A 21,156-nucleotide genomic window follows, 5' to 3' on the forward strand; every position below is an offset into this window, starting at 1 on the left:
CTCCCTGTTCACCCACGACTGCGTGGCTGCACACAACTCCAACACAACCATTAAGTTTGCCGACAACACAACAGTGGGACAGCCTATAGGGAGGAGGTCAGAGACCTGGCAGTGTGGTGCCAGGACAACAACCTCCTGTCCCTCAACGTGGGCAAGACAAAGGAGCTCATCGTGGACTACAGGAAACAAAGGGCTGAACACGCCCCCATTCACATCAACGGGACTGTGGTAGAGCAGGTCCTGAGCTTCCTCTGTGTCCACATCACTAAGGATCTATCATGGTCCAAACACACCAACACAGTTGTGAAGAGGGCACGACAACGCCTCTTCCCCCTCAGGAGGTTGAAAAGATTTGTCATGGGCCCCCAAATCCTCAAAAGGGTCTACAGCTGCACCATTGAGAGCATATTTTCTGGCTGTATCAGTGCTTGGTATGGCAACTGCTCGGCATCCAACCGCTAGGCTCTACAGAGGGTAGTGCGTACGGCCCTGTGCATCACTGGGGCCGAACTCCCTGCCATCCAGGATCTCTATACCAGGCGGTGTCAGAGGAAGGCCCAAAATATGGTCAAAGACTCCAGCCACCCAAGTCATAGACTGTTGTCTTTGCTACCTCACGGCAAGCGGTACCGGAACACCAAGTCTGTGACCAAAAGGCACCTGAACAGCTTCTACCCCAAAGCCATAAGACCGCTGAAAAGTTAATCAAATGGCTACCCAGACAATTTACATTGACCCCCTTTATTATTTATCTTAATTGTTTTACCCTCGAACTGACTCTATTCACACACTACACTGACACTCCAACACACACACACTACATACGCTCACACACACATGCATATTGACGACACACTTTCACTCTTCACATATGTTGCTGCTACTCTGTTTATTGTATATCTTGATTGCCTAGTCACTTTTACCCCTACCCGCATGTACATACTGTATTACCTCAATTACCTCAACTACCTGGTACCCCTGCACGTTGACTCGGTACTGGTACTCCTTGTATATAGCCTCGTTATTGTTTTTGTGTTACTATTTCCTTTTTTCTTTATAAAATATTTGTGTTGCTTCTTAACTCTGCACGGTTGGGAATGGGCTCGTAAGTAAGCATTTCACTGTTAAGTCTACACCTGTTGTATTTGTCGCATGTGACCAATAAAATTAGATTTCAGTTCATGTTTAATTACTAAACCTTCCTTTACGTGGTCCTTTTGATTCCTAACATAAGGCATATACAGTGGGGGAAAAAAGTATTTAGTCAGCCACCAATTGTGCAAGTTCTCCCACTTAAAAAGATGAGAGAGGCCTGTAATTTTCATCATAGGTACACGTCAACTATGACAGACAAAATGAGGGAAAAAAATCCAAAAAATCACATTGTAGGATTTTTAATGATTTTATTTGCAAATTATGGTGGAAAATAAGTATTTGGTCAATAACAAAAGTTTCTCAATACTTTGTTATATGCCCTTTGTTGTCAATGACACAGGTCAAACGTTTTCTGTAAGTCTTCACAAGGTTTTCACACACTGTTGCTGGTATTTTGGCCCATTCCTCCATGCAGGTCTCCTCTAGAGCAGTGATGTTTTGGGGCTGTCGCTGGGCAACACAGACTTTCAACTCCCTCCAAAGATTTTCTATGGGTTTGAGATCTGGAGACTGGCTAGGCCACTCCAGGACCTTGAAATGCTTCTTACGAAGCCACTCCTTCGTTGCCCGGGCGGTGTGTTTGGGATCATTGTCATGCTGAAAGACCCAGCCACGTTTCATCTTCAATGCCCTTGCTGATGGAAGGAGGTTTTCACTCAAAATCTCACGATACATGGCCCCATTCATTCTTTCCTTTACACGGATCAGTCGTCCTGGTCCCTTGGCAGAAAAACAGCCCCAAAGCATGATGTTTCCACCCCCATACTTCACAGTAGGTATGGTGTTCTTTGGATGCAACTCAGCATTCTTTGTCCTCCAAACACGACGAGTTGAGTTTTTACCAAAAAGTTCTATTTTGGTTTCATCTGACCATATGACATTCTCTCGATCCTCTTCTGGATCATCCAAATGCACTCTAGCAAACTTCAGACAGGCCTGGACATGTACTGGCTTAAGCAGGGGGACACGTCTGGCACTGCAGGATTTGAGTCCCTGGCGGCGTAGTGTGTTACTGATGGTAGGCTTTGTTACTTTGGTCCCAGCTCTCTGCAGGTCATTCACTAGGTCCCCCGTGTGGTTCTGGGATTTTTGCTCACCGTTCTTGTGATCATTTTGACCCCACGGGGTGAGATCTTGCGTGGAGCTCCAGATCGAGGGAGATTATCAGTGGTCTTGTATGTCTTCCATTTCCTAATAATTGCTCCCACAGTTGATTTCTTCAAACCAAGCTGCTTACCTATTGCAGATTCAGTCTTCCCAGCCTGGCGCAGGTCTAAAATTTTGTTTCTGGTGTCCTTTGACAACTCTTTGGTCTTGGCCATAGTGGAGTTTGGAGTGTGACTGTTTGAGGTTGTGGACAGGTGTCTTTTATACTGATAACAAGTTCAAACAGGTGCCATTAATACAGGTAACGAGTGGAGGACAGGGGAGCCTCTTAAAGAAGAAGTTACAGGTCTGTGAGAGCCAGAAGTCTTGCTTGTTTGTCGATGACCAAATACTTATTTTCCACCATAATTTGCAAATAAATTCATTAAAAATCCTACAATGTGATTTTCTGGATTTTTTTTTCTTAATTTGTCTGTTATAGTTGATGTGTACCTATGATGAAAATTACAGGCCTCTCTCATCTTTTTAAGTGGGAGAACTTGCACAATTGGTGGCTGACTAAATACTTTTTTCCCCCACTGTACAAGCAAGCACCACTGCTGAGGCCTTTTTGAAGATTGTGTTCCACGATATAATATAACCAGTTGATAATACGGTTTCAATTAATGAATCTTAAATGGCACTTTTTTTTATTGACTGAATATACACTGAGTGCACAAAACATTAGGAACGTGTTCCTAATGTTGAGTTGCACCCCCTTTTGCCCTCAGAACAGCCTCAATTCATCAGGGCATGGACTCTACAAGGTGTTGATACAAACAGGAAACTGTGAGCGTAGTAGGTGAGCCTAGCACCTACTACAATACCCTGTTCAAAGTCACTTAAATCTTTTGTCTTGCCCATTCACCCTCTGAATGGCACACATACACAATCCATGTCTCAATTGTCTCAAGGCTTAAAAATCCTTCTTTAACCTGTATCCTCCCCTTCGTCTGCACTGATTTGAAGTGCTTTTGACAAGTGACATCAATAAGGGATCATAGCTTTTACCTGGATTCACTTTGTCAGTCTGTCATGGAAAGAGCAGGTTTTCCTAATGTTTTGTACATTCTATATTGGGCAATTTAGCTCAGTTGGTAGAGCATGGCGCTTGCAACGCCAGGGTTGTGGGTTCGTTTCCCACGGGGGGCCAGTATGAAAAATGTATACACTCATTAACTAAGTCACTCTGGATAAGAGCGTCTCCTAAAATGAAGAATAATTTTTCTTAAATAAAATGTTATCTGTAATGGTTATAGCAAGTTAAGCATGGTTGTGCACACGTGGCATATAGGTAAATGCACATATTACGTTTTCGTTCGAGGACTCAAAGAAAAATAAAACATGCGAATACTCGAACAGTCAAAAAAGGTCTAATGCCCATCCCTAATTCTATGTAACCTTTTGTAGAGAGTATATGGTAATTTCTCATTAAAATCTCCTTTTCACATAACGCCTATTGTGAAGCATCAGCACTGGGTCAACCTTGACTTTTTCTCCCGTGTGTCACTCCAGGTTTGTTTTTGTAATGCGTCGATGATTATACAAGTATTGAGCAGCTCGAAGCTGATATCCCTACTCTCAGGCCCACTTACCTCCGGCTCTCTCTGAGTGTTAGTCAGTTGGTGTGAGCTACTGTACACTACAATGGCCCTTATTTACCCAGCCGTAACAAAGAGCTGGACAGCGGCTGCCTGCTTGTCCCAACACAATAGCCATAGTGGCTGGGATCAAAAGGCTCAGAGGGGGTGGGACAGGGAAGGGGATTACTACCATTGTTTTTACAGCCCTCCCTTTTTCTCCCTCTCTGCGAAATAATTAACGTACAATAGCCTTCTGGTTGTGACCGTTTTTCACCAGTAGTCTAAAAGGTGAAGGACAGCAGGTTATCCACTTCACCATGCCACTTTCTCTTCTGTTCTTTTCTTGGGAATCTCTGCTTTCAGTTTTCTAGAGCTTGTGCAATTTGCTTTAAAAGCTTTGTTGTGTGTCCTAGTGTTTCAGTATTGAAGAGGTTATTAGACCCTGAACTCTGCAATGGTATACAGACCAGCTACCTCTGAAACTGACCTCCTGCCTCCCCAATTTTCTGCCACTTGTTACACTGTCTGCCGGTGAAGGATGATCCCAACTAACTGAAATGCCTGGCAACTGTAACTAAGGGGCAGGCATGGCTGGGCTTGGTCATTGGTCGGAGCAACGGACTGGGAGCAGAGAGTCAGAGGGAAAACAATATGGGGGAGGGGGCTAGTTAATAGAAAATGGACTGATAGATTAGCCTAGTAATTTCAGATTAGGAAACGATCCAAATTTAGCTCTCGGGGGGAGAGAGAGGAGAGAGAGAGAGAGAATCAGTGTGAGGGGTAGAGCGCGGTTCAGAGGGAACGGGAGAGAGTGAGAGCGAGCGTGTGTGCGTGCAGGGTAGAGTGAGTGAGCGGGAGACCGAGAGAGAGCGAAGGGAAAAGGAACTGTAAGCCAGTCACAGCATCTCTTTCCCACTGCACCAGTGATGAGGGACAGCTCCTCTCTTCAAAAGGTTCCTATTTATTTTCGGTAGTCGCACTAGCTTTTTCTTTTGTACTTCACTCCAGGACTGCTTTGCTGAATGAAATTGTTTTTTGTCTCTTCAGTTATTCGTTTGGCGAAAGCTTAGTTCAGCTGGGGGAATGGAAATAAGAGGAGACGCACAGAGGACAGCACTGGAACTGGAACTGTCTTTCTCTGTACTGGTGGAGTGGTATCTCTTTTGTTGTGGCTTGTTTTTTTGTAACAAGGAGCAGACGTACTGAGTTGAAGAAAGTCCAGACAGCCATGCCTCCCCTAAACAAAAACACATTTAAATGGACCCGGGCATGTATAAGTAATAATATATCAATAGTAGAAACAAGCACTTAAGAGGCGAGGCTGATGTAAAGAGCTTTCACCCTAGGCTATAAACAAGCGGAATGCCGATTGATCCCACATCCATCGCAGCTGGCACCCTGAACAGAATTTCTAAGGAGACAGTCCGAGGAGCTCTCAGACACCCAGATGACTTCTACCGGCTCCAGTATCTATTGATCCGATTGTGTGTAAGTCTCCTGGCAACTCCTACATTCTTTGCCTGAAAAATCCTCTTTACAACCAGCTTTTGCCTCTCATAACCTGGAGGACGAAAGTTTCAGAGAAGTGCGTGTATTGGGATTCCAGAGACCCAAAGCCTGATCTGTGGCTACACACATACATACACGCTCATAACAGGATCCAGATTACTATTCGCCTCGTTTGGTTTCTCTCTGACTGGGGAACATTGTAAACATCATTTCCCCCAGCGCTCTGTGGAACGAGAGCTCTGACATTAACCACCGCAGAGAGCCCTGTGTTTTTCTAGCGTGTCTGTGTTTTGATTCAGACAATAGCGGGGCATACATGAGGTCCAGACACTGACCACGGGACGACTCACTACTCCAAAATAAGAGGATGCATACTACAAGACTGAGAAACAATTGCTACCAGTCTAACAGCGTTTTGGAACTTTAGAGGGGTCTTTGGAGGTATAAAGCAAACACAATGGCGAATGTGGATGTAATTACTTGTGTGACTTTGGGGTTTTTTGAGCAGCTCTTTCTCTGTGACAGTAAACAAGCTATTTGAAAGTCAAAATTGCACCGATACGGTAAATGTTTTAATACTATTTTCTCTTGTCTATAGTCTCAAAATAGGAGTCACACGCTCCCTGTCTTATTTAATCTGCAGTAGGATCTGCACCGGAGCGCCCTGCCTGCCTGCGTCATGTTTCTCCCCCACATGCTGACTACCCTGCGCCTCCTGTGCTTTTTGCCCTTGTGAGGACAGCACCTGCTCTCCGCCCCCAGTCTCCCAGTGGCAGTCCTCTTATGAATCAGGAGATGTGGCCGCAGACTGTCAGGGAGAGCAATGGGGATCCCTGCAGCCGGGATAAATGCCTGGCATAGTATCAGCAGACCTTTTTCTGTTTTTGGAGGGAATATATTTTTTATTTTGTCAATTACCCCACTGCCTCTAAGCATGACTGATCGAAAAAGTAGAGCCGAGCCGGCAGTCATGCTTTCCTATGGGCTGTATTGATTTTAGTCAGTGAGTGTTCATTTAATTGAGACCCAGCTATGTGAGAGCCGAGGTGAAAGAGGAAGTGAGAGAGGCTAGTTACAGTCCATCTGCATCGCGGGTGGCACAGCACAAACCTGACCCACCTGGACCGAGCCCAGAACAATGAACCAGTCCGCACTGACGACAGACCTGGTGCCCACTGCCAACAGCAGCCTTGTGGGCCCGGACCCCAACCACTCCTGTCCCCTGGGCTGGGGCCAGAACGAGGGCCTGGAGGCCTGTGTCTTGGAGACTGCAGTCATCGTGCTGCTCACGGTGCTCATCATTGCCGGGAACCTGACGGTGATCTTCGTGTTCCACTGCGCCCCCCTGCTGCACCACTACACCACCAGCTACTTCATCCAGACCATGGCCTACGCCGACCTGCTGGTGGGCCTCAGCTGCCTGGTGCCCACCCTGTCCCTGCTGCACTACCCGGCCGGTGTCCAGGAGCCTATCACCTGCCAGGTCTTCAGCTACGTCATCTCGGTGCTCAAGAGCGTCTCAATGGCTTGTCTGGCCTGCATCAGTGTGGATCGCTACCTGGCCATCACCAAACCCCTGTCCTACAACCAGCTGGTGACGCCGTGCCGGCTCCGCGGTTGCATTGCTCTCATCTGGGTCTACTCCAGTCTGGTGTTTCTGCCCTCCTTCTTTGGCTGGGGCAAGCCGGGCTACCACGGGGACATCTTTGAGTGGTGCGCCCACTCCTGGCCCACCTCGGCGCTCTTCACAGGCTTTGTGGTGTGCCTACTGTACGCGCCTGCCGCCCTGGTGGTCTGCTTCACCTACTTCCACATCTTCCGCATCTGCCAGCAGCACAACCGGGAGATCAGTGAGAGGCGGGCACGCTTCCCCAGCCAGGAGATGGAGGCCGGGGAGGGTGATGGCGGTGGCAGCAGCGGGGGGCACCACGCGGGTCAAGGGCCTGACAGGCGCTACGCCATGGTGCTATTCCGCATCACCAGCGTCTTCTACATGCTCTGGCTGCCCTACATAATCTATTTCCTGTTGGAGAGCTCCCACGTGCTGGACAGTCCCGCCCTGTCCTTTGTAACCACCTGGCTGGCCATCAGCAACAGCTTCTGCAACTGCGTCATCTACAGCCTGTCCAACAGTGTGTTCCGCCTGGGCATGCGCCGCCTCTCGCAGACGCTCTGCTCCTTCAGCCACTGTGCAGCCGACGACAGGGACTTTGGAGAACCCAAACCCAGGAAGAGGCCAAAGTCCTGCTCCATCTGAGGCGTTGGAGGCTATTGTTAGAAAAGCCACGAATTTCAAAGGTTACGTCTTTACAAAGCTGCTTACCATTTATTTGACAGGGCTGTCCCAAAGAGAGAGGATTTAGGCTCAGACGGTTTGTTTGAAGGATTCCAATGACTTTGCCGCAGTCATGCCAAGCCATGATTTACAGGCAAACATTAGATTGCTGAGAGAGGCTACGTTGTTTTAAAGGTCTACTTTCTGAACAACTAAATGGCTTTAAACCTGTGTAGTGGAGTTTAGCTGGTAAGCTGCTGTATGTACATCCTTATATAAAACATAATTTGACCATGGTTCTCAGGCTTTGATGTTCAATTTTTTTGTTTCTCGACAGTCGGGTTAAGTGCTTGTAAAAATACAAAGTTAGAGGTCCTCAAAATGGATAAACACTTTTCTCAAACATGAATGGTGACGTCATGATTTAAGCATCTCTGATTTCACAGTAATGTGGACTAAAATGGATTGAATTTGAATACCAATATTGGTGTGCTACTATAGGTCTGTGTTCTTGGTCGGCTGAATTAGCATAGACACCATCAACATGTAAACCCATTTGCATACACTCCCTTTAGGAGTTCACATGGGGTATGTGCGTGCAAATGGCTGACTATTCACTTGCTGTACATGCTCCTTGACAATGGTGTAAAAAACAGCAGATGTATATTGCCCTTGACCTGTTATGACAAAGGTTTGCAGAAGGTTTGTTAGCTAACAGTCTGAGTGTTCAAAGACTTTCGGTCAGCCCTAAACAGAGAGATGAGGCACTCAATTTGACGAGTTACTCAATCTCCTAAAAAAACACACTGATAGTTTAGTTATTTCTTTTTTTTTTTAAATCTTTGTGTCAATGCCTCTGAAACAGTAGCTGTTTAGGAAGCAGAACGAGGGAATGGTTCTGTCCACTAGTGCATACTTCTCTCTCTTTATCTTTGGTTGCTCATTAGAGTTTAGAAAAATCTGCTCCACTCTACATAAGGATCAGCATCATATGTATGACTCTGTTCCCTCTGCTTTTCCATGCTATGTGCAGAGACTCTTCCCTTTGTCAGGGCCTTATTGTACAAAATACAGTGGGGATGTGCAGTAAATGAAGACATAAAGACTGCCTTTAGTTATGTATTATACTGTTTGATACAGCACAGGTGAAGTCATTCCAAGTTTTTCTTGTACATTCCCAGAATGGTCAGTTTTTATAGATAATGTTGAAAAATCCATAAAGTGCACATTTTCAGTAATACCCGAGACTATTGTGAAATCCCTCTCTATTCTTATGGTGTAGGTCATTTGAAGTTAGACCTGTGTTCTTGTTGTCAGTGTATCTTTGACCCTGTGAAAAACAAGCAACACAGCAAACTGAACCCTCGATATCATGACTGTTTATGTGCAACATTATGCTACTTAACCTGTGTAGTCATTCCCCTCTTTCCATTACAGATTGTTCTGTATATGTGCCTAAACATATATTTTTTGGTAAATATATCAGAGATTTACTTTCTGTTTGTCTATACAGTTACACACTCCAAGGACACACTCCACTTTTTTGACACTGTCCTGGCTGCATGCCATTGCGTTTTGTAACGTGACCTTCATTTGACGTGACTTAAGATCCATCAAGCTTACATTTGCCGATACAGTAGTACCATCTTGTTTCAACACCTTTCATGAGCTTATGATGAGGTCAGAAGCTTTTCTATTTGTGGCATGATTCATTATCATTTTAGGGGGCATATATAATCATAGGGGTTCTGAATTCTGCCACAAAGACTTAAAAACATACCCTCCCCAATGGTTGCTTGATGTCTAGAAGATGAAATCTTCACTTTACTGTATTTTATTTATTTTATGTTGTGAAGTGCATTTTATTTTCTTACCAAATGGACCATATACAGTGGGGTCTGAAATTATTGACACCCTTGATAAAGATGAGCAGAAATGACTATAAAATAAATAATTGAAATACTGAGCTATATTGGATGCTCAACAGAAATTGGGAAATTACATTATTTTATATGACTGAGATGGCCATTAGAAAATGTTGATTTTGTGGCCAATATATTTTTTGGGTGGATTTTTGTGTGTGCTTGGGATTATTGTCTTGCTGGAAGATCCACTTGCGGCCAAGTTTCAGCCTCTTGGCAGCGGCAATTAGTTTTTTTGCCAAAATGTCCTGGTACCGGGTGAAGTTCATGATGATGTTGACCTTAACAAGGGCCCCAGGACCAGTGGAAGCAAAATAGCCCCATAACATCAAAGATCCACCACCAAATTTTACATTAGGTAGTGCTGAGCGATTAGTACTTTTTGAGGTCGGTTCGGTTTTGTTTCGATTATTTAAAGTTATCACAGTTTTCAAATAAATAAAAAAGACATTAAATGCACTATGCATTGTGGGTTGAATGGTGTAACAAAACAGAATAAAACAAACGTCCCATGATGGTAGTGTCTGCCCATTACTGCTTATCACTTATTAACTGTCATTTATTCACATTACTTTAATAAAATATTTCAGTTCTTGTGTATATTACATTTGTTTTATTTGATGACTTTATTATTTCATTCCAAGTCATCTCTATAGAGCTGCTGTCTAAAATAGTGATTTGTCAGTAGTTCTTCAAATTAGAAAAGGCATACTTTTAATGACTGCTGAATACCACATATCAATCACTTAGATCATGTATTTTCAGGTAGAGATACATCGCGAAGCAACTGCTTTCTATCCCTCTTGATTGCATGTTCTGTGTTCACTCGATCTCCGTGTCTGCTCCACATAGACCGGACAAGTAGGTGTGCGAGAAATTGATTATGGTCATTGTATTTAATTACCATGTTTTCTGCGCTAAACTATGGAGAATATTGGGCTGTTGGAAAATACAAATCCCTACTACATTGCAGAGTTCGGGCTTGATCTGATTTATCTCTAAAGAAACTGCACATTGTGCTCACAGAAAAACGTGATCAAAATGGAATTCAAAAAATTGAACCGACGTTGGTCAATTAGTTTAAAAAAAGAAAAATAACCAACATTTTGGTTAAATTGCTCAGCACTAACATTAGTTATGGGGTTCTTTTCTGCTTATGCATTCTCATTTCAACGCCAAACCCACCACTGGTGTGCGAGGTCAAAGAGCTATATTTTCATGTCATCTGACCAAAGCACCGGTTCCAATCCAAGTGCCAATGCCATTTAGCAAACTCCAGGCGTTTACATTTGTTGGATGACATGAAAATAGAGCTCTTTGGCCATGCACACCAGTGGTGGGTTTGGCGTCAAAATGAGAATGCATAAGCAGAAAAGAACCCCATACCTACTGTAAAATATGGTGGTGGATCTTTGATGATATGGGGCTATTTTGCTTCCACTGGTCCTGGGGCCCTTGTTAAGGTTAGCGATAGGAGGCAGAAATTTGACCGCAAGTGGATCTTCCAGCAAGACGACAACCACGGGCACACATCAAAATCCACAAAGAAATTGTTAATTGGCCACAAAATCAACATTTTGCAAGTCTCCGGACTTGAACCCCATCGAAAACTTGTTTGAATTGAAGATAAGCGCAGACGATGGATATCAAGGATCTGGAAGGATAGTGTGTGGCAGGAATGATCTAAGAACCCCCCCCTACCTTTTTGAGAAAAAAATGACTTGTTAAACAATATCTTTCTCTGAGCAATTGTATTAGTATAAAGTCATTTAATTTAGCAATTTTTTATAGCATACAATATACAGTAGCTGTCATGTTTGCTCTTTATTAAGGGTGTCAATCATTTTGCACCCCACTGTATGAACACGCAGATACAGTATGAATACATCTGCGTTATCACAACTTAATCAACTATCCCCCATATATACAAAATCCCCCCCCCCCCCCAATTGTCTCTTAACCCATAAGCGTCTAAGCCCTGTGTCTAAGCCAAGGGAGGGGGTTCTGCTAAGCTATATGGAATTGTTTTAAGGTCATAACAAGGATAATTTTGTTATTTGATATTGAATTTTAAGACCCCTTGAAGTATCCCCCAAATTTTTTTCAAATGATTTTATGAAAATGTTTATTTGGCTTTACTGCTGTTAGCCCATACAAACGCATTGAATAACAGATTCACTACATGGAACAACAGATGGTCCCCCCAAAAAATCTAAAGGAAGTTTGTTCTGAAGTGTCTGTCCTATATCTGAGAGATATACAGTGGGGAAAAAAAGTATTTAGTCAGCCACCAATTGTGCAAGTTCTCCCACTTAAAAAGATGAGAGAGGCCTGTAATTTTCATCATAGGTACACGTCAACTATGACAGACAAAATGAGATTTTTTTTTCCAGAAAGTCACGTTGTAGGATTTTTAATGAATTTATTTGCAAAGTTTCTCAATACTTTGTTACAGTGGGGAAAAAAAGTATTTAGTCAGCCACCAATTGTGCAAGTTCTCCCACTTAAAAAGATGAGAGAGGCCTGTAATTTTCATCATAGGTACACGTCAACTATGACAGACAAATTGAGAAAAGAAAATCCAGAAAATCACATTGTAGGATTTTTAATGATTTTATTTGCAAATTATGGTGGAAAATAAGTATTTGGTCACCTACAAACAAGCAAGATTTCTGGCTCTCACAGACCTGTAACTTCTTCTTTAAGAGGCTCCTCTGTCCTCCACTCGTTACCTGTATTAATGGCACCTGTTTGAACTTGTTATCAGTATAAACGACACCTGTCCACAACCTCAAACAGTCACACTCCAAACTCCACTATGGCCAAGACCAAAGAGCTGTCAAAGGACACCAGAAACAAAATTGTAGACCTGCACCAGGCTGGGAAGACTGAATCTGCAATAGGTAAGCAGCTTGGTTTGAAGAAATCAACTGTGGGAGCAATTATTAGGAAATGGAAGACATACAAGACCAATGATAATCTCCCTCGATCTGGGGCTCCACGCAAGATCTCACCCCGTGGGGTCAAAATGATCACAAGAACGGTGAGCAAAAATCCCAGAACCACACGGGGGGACCTAGTGAATGACCTGCAGAGAGCTGGGACCAAAGTAACAAAGCCTACCATCAGTAACACACTACGCCGCCAGGGACTCAAATCCTGCAGTGCCAGACGTGTCCCCCTGCTTAAGCCAGTACATGTCCAGGCCCGTCTGAAGTTTGCTAGAGTGCATTAAGATGATCCAGAAGAGGATTGGGAGAATGTCATATGGTCAGATGAAACCAAAATAGAACTTTTGGTAAAAACTCAACTCGTCGTGTTTGGAGGACAAAGAATGCTGAGTTGCATCCAAAGAACACCATACCTACTGTGAAGCATGGGGGTGGAAACATCATGCTTTGGGGCTGTTTTTCTGCAAAGGGACCAGGACGACTGATCCGTGTAAAGGAAAGAATGAATGGGGCCATGTATCGTGAGATTTTGAGTGAAAACCTCCTTCCATCAGCAAGGGCATTGAAGATTAAACGTGGCTGGGTCTTTCAGCATGACAATGATCCCAAACACACCGCCTGGGCAACGAAGGAGTGGCTTCGTAAGAAGCATTTCAAGGTCCTGGAGTGGCCTAGCCAGTCTCCAGATCTCAACCCCATAGAACATCTTTGGAGGGAGTTGAAAGTCTGTGTTGCCCAGTGACAGCCCTAAAACATCACTGCTCTAGAGGAGATCTGCATGGAGGAATGGGCCAAAATACCAGCAACAGTGTGTGAAAACCTTGTGAAGACTTACAGAAAACGTTTGACCTGTGTCATTGCCAACAAAGGGTATATAACAAAGTATTGAGAAACTTTTGTTATTGACCAAATACTTATTTTCCACCATAATTTGCAAATAAATTCATAAAAAATCCTACAATGTGATTTTCTGGAAAAAAAAATCTCATTTTGTCTGTCATAGTTGACGTGTACCTATGATGAAAATTACAGGCCTCTCTCAAATTTTTAAGTGGGAGAACTTGCACAATTGGTGGCTGACTAAATACTTTTTTCCCCCACTGTATATACCCTTTGTTGGCAATGACACAGGTCAAACGTTTTCTGTCAGTCTTCACAAGGTTTTCACACACTGTTGCTGGTATTTTGGCCCATTCCTCCATGCAGATCTCCTCTAGAGGAGTGATGTTTTGGGGCTGTCGCTGGGCAACACGGACTTTCAACTCCCTCCAAAGATTTTCTATGGGGTTGAGATCTGGAGACTGGCTAGGCCACTCCAGGACCTTGAAATGCTTCTTACGAAGCCACTCCTTCGTTGCCCGGGTGGTGTGTTTGGGATCATTGTCATGCTGAAAGACCCAGCCATGTTTCATCTTCAATGCCCTTGCTGATGGAAGGAGGTTTTCACTCAAAATCTCACGATACATGGCCCCATTCATTCTTTCCTTTACACGGATCAGTCGTCCTGGTCCCTTTGCAGAAAAACAGCCCCAAAGCATGATGTTTCCACCCCAATGCTTCACAGTAGGTATGGTGTTCTTTGGATGCAACTCAGCATTCTTTGTCCTCCAAACACGACGAGTTGAGTTTTTACCAAAAAGTTATATTTTGGTTTCATCTGACCATATGACATTCTCCCAATCCTCTTCTGGATCATCCAAATGCACTCTAGCAAACTTCAGACGGGCCTGGACATGTACTGGCTTAAGCAAGGGGACACATCTGGCACTGCAGGATTTGAGTCCCTGGCGGCGTAGTGTGTTACTGATGGTAGGCTTTGTTACTTTGGTCCCAGCTCTCTGCAGGTCATTCACTAGGTCATCCCGTGTGGTTCTGGGATTTTTGCTCACCGTTCTTGTGATCATTTTGACCCCACGGGGTGAGATCTTGCGTGGAGCCCCAGATCGAGGGAGATTATCAGTGGTCTTGTATGTCTTCCATTTCCGAATAATTGCTCCCACAGTTGATTTCTTCAAACCAAGCTGCTTACCTATTGCAGATTCAGTCTTCCCAGCCTGGTGCAGGTTTACAATGTTGTTTCTGGTGTCCTTTTGACAGCTCTTTGGTCTTGGCCATAGTGGAGTTTGGAGTGTGACTGTTTGAGGTTGTGGACAGGTGTCTTTTATACTGATAACAAGTTCAAACAGGTGCCATTAATACAGGTAACGAGTGGAGGACAGAGGAGCCTCTTAAAGAAGTTGTTACAGGTCTGTGAGAGCCAGAAATCTTGCTTGTTTGTAGGTGACCAAATACTTATTTTCCACCATAATTTGCAAATAAATTCATAAAAAATCCTACAATGTGATTTTCTGGATTTATTTTTCTCAATTTGTCTGTCATAGTTGACGTGTACCTATGATGAAAATTACAGGCCTCTCTCATCTTTTTAAGTGGGAGAACTTGCACAATTGGTGGCTGACTAATTACTTTTTTTCCCCACTGTAAGAAAGATCAGGAAATGTATTTAACCCTTTATTTCTGTCACTAAACAGTCTCCATATATACTCCCATTCATTTTTTTCAATTGGTACCGGGGGACTTTCAGACGAGTCATATGAGGCCTGTGGGCGTCCTAGAGCAAAACCGACATGTATGTGTTCGTGAGAGTCTCACCTTTCCACGGAGGGTTCATATTAGTGTGTAGCCCAAACTGTTCGGACGCTACAGACAGAAGTTGGCAGATCAGCTGTACCGACTTCAGACACCATCGTGTTCGTGAGAGTCTCATATTTCCATAGAGGGTGTTTGCGAGAAGACTGATTTTCTGGATGTCTCATGGTCTGCCAAACACCGCTCTAGCTCTGTCACCTTTCACCACAGATGCGGAAGTGCAACATAGGCGGATGCGGTTGATTGAGATGCATCCAATGCAAAAAAAAACATAAGATGGATTTTTATGGGGATTTTTTTATTATGCTAATTAGATTTCAGTGGGGGTGCGGACATCGACCGTGGGGGGTTAAGAAATCTACCTTCATAGAGCTGAGACGATAAACAGAAATTCACCTACATTGCCTTCCTCTTACTGAAGCATTTTGCTTACGTTGGTAATTTTCGGTGATTTTGCTACACAACGTTCCAGTAATAGCCTATGCATTATGCTGATTCCTGCTATGAAAAGTACAGTGTCTGCTTGTCCCGGTTTTGCTGTCGTCTGCTCTCACTCTCTCTTCCCACTGTGTGCACGGAGGGAGAGATGCATTCTGAGAAGCACAATCAAAATACAGTTTTCAAAGCAAGTATTGTTCTAGTTACAGAGAGGAGAGTTACAGCTTTCTGTGAGTATATAATGTATTTCTCACCTCTTAATATTGAGTTCATGGCACCACTTTACAACCGGAGTAGGCGCGCCATTTACAGTGAATAGGCCTACATTAAGTAGCCTAGGCCTAGCACTGGAAAGTTTGTGTAGGCTAATTGATTAACCTATCTAGCAACAATATCATATTTAGAGTTAGCAATCTAGCTAAGTGTTTTGAGTTCCTCCTTCTTCAGGTGGTGAATAATATAGCCTATAGGCCAATATGCACAAAGATGCCGGAAAATTCTCTGAAAAGCGAAAAATAAATCTAATCATTGTGGATCCTATTTTGACAGGTGTCACATCAAAAATATCAATCATGCAAGTCATGGATATATTAGATGAAATATCGTACTTTTTGAATCATAGACTACCATCTGAATTATCTTACTTTTCCCTGGAAACAAAATTGTCTACAGCCCTACTGCTAATGTAAAGTAACTGTCCGTTGGAGAGAAAAAATATATTGTTGTATTTGTTATTGAGCAAAATAGTTACATTTATCACAATATTACTTTTTGTCCATATCTCCCAGCTGTAGTACCTCCCTGAAAAATAATTTGCGTAATTTATAGCTGATTTAGCATTATTGTAACAAAAATATATCTATCTATCGTGGTATGGATGTTTTTCCATATCGCCGAGCTCTACATCATGCCATTTAAGGAATTAACACCCAAATTGTTATTTTAGTTGACTTGGATTCTCTATAGAATTACCCACAGATGACTTCGTCTACACACTAAAGCAAGTCACTTGTGGTCTAGAGCAGCGTTTCCCAAAATCGGTCCTCGGGTCCCCAAGGGGTCCACGTTTTGCTTTTTGCCCTAACACTCCTAACACTACACAGCTGATACATATAATCCAAGGTTGATGATGAGTAGATTTTTTTGAATCAGCTGTGTAGTGCTAGGGCAAAAACTCAAAAAACGTGAACCGAGTTGGGAAACCCTGTTCTTTGTGATACATGGTAAATCAATATTGTTGTCAAGCTAAATTCTATCTAGGTATTGCTTTACATCAGTGTCTTGTACTGATGGTTTCATGAGAATCAATTGGTTACACACCACAGTAACACTAGTGGATTATAGTTTCATTCTAACAAGCAAGTTATTGTACTTATTGAGAGTGTACCACTTTTACTCTACTTTTTGTATTTAGAAAACAGTTTGTTGTACTCGGTACTGTGTAATTACCTAACTGTTATACAATTATATTGACACTGCAAATAAGTGTTACCCAATTAATTTAGTTTCTTCTCTGCCAGTAGTTGTTAGGGTTTTTATACTCATGTGCCACTGAATAGGCTATTCACCTTTCCATGTGTATTATAATGACCAAACTAGTTTTGAAAAATCTTTCTGAAGTGATGGAAATGCAAAACTGTCAAAAACAACTGATTTTCAAGTGCATTCATTAGGGTGTTGTATCTTAAAGATTTGATTAATAGAGTACAAAGTATATTTATTTTATTATTTCAAAATGGATACGCTACTTGTTAAATAGAATATGTATAGTGTGTGTATCTGTTTTACCCTGCTGTACATATGTGTTCAGGCAACAAAAAAAACCACAAAAACAAATCTTATGACAATCTCGACCAGTGATGACTCATACCTTTTGTTAATTCAACTAGGCTGCTGTAGCTATACTGTAGCTATATGAAGTAAGATGTTTTTGATTAGAAGACAAATCGAGAAATTACAAAAAAAAAAATATTTCTGAGATTTTGTCAAAGGCTGTGGTTTTGCTGTTGATGCCAATCCAATAAAACTGATAAAAAATGGAAGACAAAAAATCCAGTAATGTTGCCTTTGTGAACACTGCCTTGAGTTCTTGACATGTCCAGTAACATTTTACTGGTGGTGAGTTTGACTGTACTGTACTTTTGTAAAGTGATTTAAAAAGCAGGCAATGATTGAAAGGCTGATTCGCCTGGCCAGTTTCTGGGATATATACATAAGTGAAAAACATTATTTTATTTTTTATAATTAATTCACATGGCGTATTTAGCATGCTTATGCCATAGCAAACGCCAAACGTAGCAAACTCCAAACGGGCTGTCGTGCTTTTTACTGAGGAGTGGCTTCCGTCTGGCTGCTCTACCATAAAGGCCTGATTGGTGGAGTGCTGCAGAGAAGATTGTCCTTCTGGAAGGTTCTCCCATCTCCACAGAGGAACTCTGGAGCTCTGTCAGTGACTATCGGGTTCTTGGTCACCTCCCTGACCAAGGCCCGTCTCCCCCGATTGCTCAGTTTGACCGGGCGGCCAGCTCTAGGAAGAGTCTTGGTGGTTCCAAACTTCTTCCGTGTAAGAATGATGGAGGCCACTGTGTTCTTGGGGACCTTCAATGCTGCAGAATAATTTTGGTACCCTTCCCCAGAACTGAGCCTCAACACAATCCTGTCTCGGAGCGCTACGGACAGTTCCTTCAACCTCATGGCTTGGTTTTTGCTCTGACATGCACCGTCAACTGTGGGACCTTATATAGACAGGTGTGTGCCTTTCCAAATCATGTCCAATCAATTGAATTTACCACAGGTGGACTCCAATCCAGTTGTAGAAACATCTCAAGGATGATCAATGGAAACAGGATGCACCTGAGCTCAATTTCGAGTCTCCTAGCAAAGGGTCTGAATACTTATGTAAATAAGGTATTTCTGCTTTTTATTTGTAATACATTTGCAACAATTTCAAAAAACCTATTTTTGCTTTGTCATTATGGGGTATTGTGTGTAGATTGAGGAAAAATGTGTATTTAATTATAGAATAAGGTTGTAACATAACAAAATGTGGAAAAAGTCAAGGGGTCTGAATACTTCCCGAATGCAATGTATATCTGGTCTGTAGGGTTGTTTGTAGCCATTCAACTCCAAGGCGAACAGAGTTTAGACCGAGGGTTAGCCAGCCTTGTAATGCACCGCATTGCACACACAGCAAGTCGTGCTCTCTCTCTGGGGCTGGATTTCAAAAGGTTACTGCCTGCAGCCTCTGAAAGGAAATGAGATATGTGCAGTTAGAGAGGGGAAATAATGTGACCTTTTTTACCTTCATCTAATGAGCACATCAAATGTTTGTCTGATCAGAGGTCTTTGGACTTTCGGCAGTCATGAATAAACAAGGAACCAATTCACCCTTACAATGACCACTTCTCTACATTTTTATATTTACCTTTTAGTCGTTTAGTGGATGCTCTTATCCAGAGCGACTTACAGTTAGTAAGAGGGGATGCATGCACAGGTTAAGTGGTGTGTATCATGCGTATACTACTGGTTCCCTTCTCATTGAAGACCGCAGGGGGTTGACCGCAATGTACCTTTTTTAGTGGGCAATGCGGGCTGAGGCTATGCAGATACTTTGCCCTTTCCTGTCATTGGAGCTAATGCACACCGTGTCACTGGCGCTCACACCATAGAAAGGCGCTCGTTATTTGGCAGCTCCTTCATTATCGCTTCACCATCGCTGCCGCCGGGTCTTATTTCACTGAAGAAAGCTGGAGGCCAGACACAATTTGCCTGGTGAAATCCATACATTCAACTCTTAAATATCAGTCAAGTGGCTCACGCTCACTCCTTTCCCCTGGCGGAGGATGTTTTGATTAGCCAGAAGTTGAACCAATTCAGATGGTTTAGGGAAATGGTTTTCTATGGCTACACTGGGTAACACTGATATTTTTTCTTCTTTTAAATCAGTCCCTTCTCAGATTGGTGTTGAGCATGTGGAGAGCTGTGGCAGACATTTTGACATGCTCTCAGATGACTGTGTATTTGTTACTGGTGGCATTTTGCTCTGCCTCTCTCGCTCTCTCTCTCTCTGACAGCCCTGCTGTACTAGACTTTCTCTTAAATGGCAGAAAGCTGAGGAAGGAGTCTGGTGTCTCTGAGGTGCTTGTCGTTTGATCACCTTCAATGTAAGGTGGCGCTCGCCCTCACCTGGCTCTCGACACGGCGGCTCTCAGTGGGTGGCGGTTGCTTAGCTGCTGATATAGCCTTCACACACAGCCTTCAGTAAAAAACGACACACCACACACACACACGGCTAAAGTTAGCAAGGTGCTGACCTGCCGGGTTGAGTTGAGGCTAACTGTGAGTGAAGTTGCACTCTGGTTATTATTCCATGGAGGGTATTTTTAGGCTATTTGTTACAGCACCTTTAAGCTTTTTCTTCCAGGAGGTCACGTTGTCAACAGCCATGTGTTTTCCTGGATTATCCTGGAAGTCTGATCTTATTAGCTCAACCTCTTGCTGTGGTTTATGTTCCTCAGTTGTCTCTTCGACATATGCTGCCCCTCGCTCGCTTCAATCATATTGGAAACCTACCGGCATCCTTCTTTACTATTGCGTTACACGGCTGAGGTTTGTTGTGTTAAGTCAACACATATCAGAGTTTCCCTTAAACCATGCTTTGCCCTTTCTCATCCCTCCCTTTTCCTGCATATAGCATTCGGCATTTGTTCTTGCTGCCAGCCTTTCATCCATATTCATGAAGCCCAAACCAAGAGGACCTTACAGTCCGGGCTGCTGAATATTTATGGCCAAATCCTCTCTATGCCGACTGTATTATGAATTCCCTTTTAATATTAATCTGTGCAGCTGCACCACTGCTGCCGAGGAGGGGCGCCTCGCCCTCCCATCAAACGCCGGCAGTCCTGGAGAGCGGCAAGGACGGTGTGCTCGCAAGGATGAACACCTGCACCCCTCAGAGAAGAGGCGAGGCGGAGATGCTCTCTAATAAAAGATGAGCTATTCACACCCCTCCTCAGAGACCATGGGTCTTTTCCATGCCTACCAAACAGCTTTAATGGCTGCTCTGCATAAGGGTTTGGGAGTATCATCCCTCACACACACACACACTACTACCACCACCACACCCAGCCCCATGCATGGAGCAGCTCTGCCTCTTTTGAAAGGCTTGGAGTGTGTTTAACCAAACAGGTGCTCGACCCCCCCCCCCCCACCTAGACCACTGTGTTAAAATACGATTGCTTCACGAAAAACCATCACTGCTTCACCTTGATCCTTGAATGTCTCCGCCACGCCAAACTATCGTAACCCTACGATATCTGCGAAGTTGCGGCACACTCAGAGGATCCTCCCGTGTGTGTCTCTGCGTGTGTGTGTACGCTAGTGTGTGTGTTTGCATGCCGTCCCTTCCTACTGCTCCAGAGCGCTGCTGACGATGGCAGATGAATGGCCTGCGGTCTGTTGACGCTAACGTACACCGACAGCTGCCCACTCGTTTCTATTAGGCTGGTCGCATGCCCGCCTCGCCAACT

The 21,156-nt window shown here is 43.6% G+C and overlaps 2 protein-coding genes across 5 annotated transcripts in view; both read left to right on the top strand.

The window, feature by feature from the left end:
• LOC121533712 (rab GTPase-activating protein 1-like) overlaps nucleotides 1-21,156 on the top strand; it is a 170,347-nt gene that overhangs the window by 81,172 nt on the left and 68,019 nt on the right. The gene's annotated exons all lie outside the window — the stretch shown is intronic.
• On the top strand, nucleotides 4,696-9,740 carry LOC121533714 (G-protein coupled receptor 52). Its single transcript, XM_041839886.1, has one exon. The coding sequence runs from the start codon at nucleotides 6,532-6,534 to the stop codon at nucleotides 7,648-7,650; it is 1,119 nt and encodes a 372-aa protein (XP_041695820.1). The 5' UTR covers nucleotides 4,696-6,531; the 3' UTR covers nucleotides 7,651-9,740.

The sequence above is a fragment of the Coregonus clupeaformis genome, chromosome 20 (assembly GCF_020615455.1).
Source record: "Coregonus clupeaformis isolate EN_2021a chromosome 20, ASM2061545v1, whole genome shotgun sequence".
NCBI classification, from domain to species: domain Eukaryota; kingdom Metazoa; phylum Chordata; class Actinopteri; order Salmoniformes; family Salmonidae; genus Coregonus; species Coregonus clupeaformis.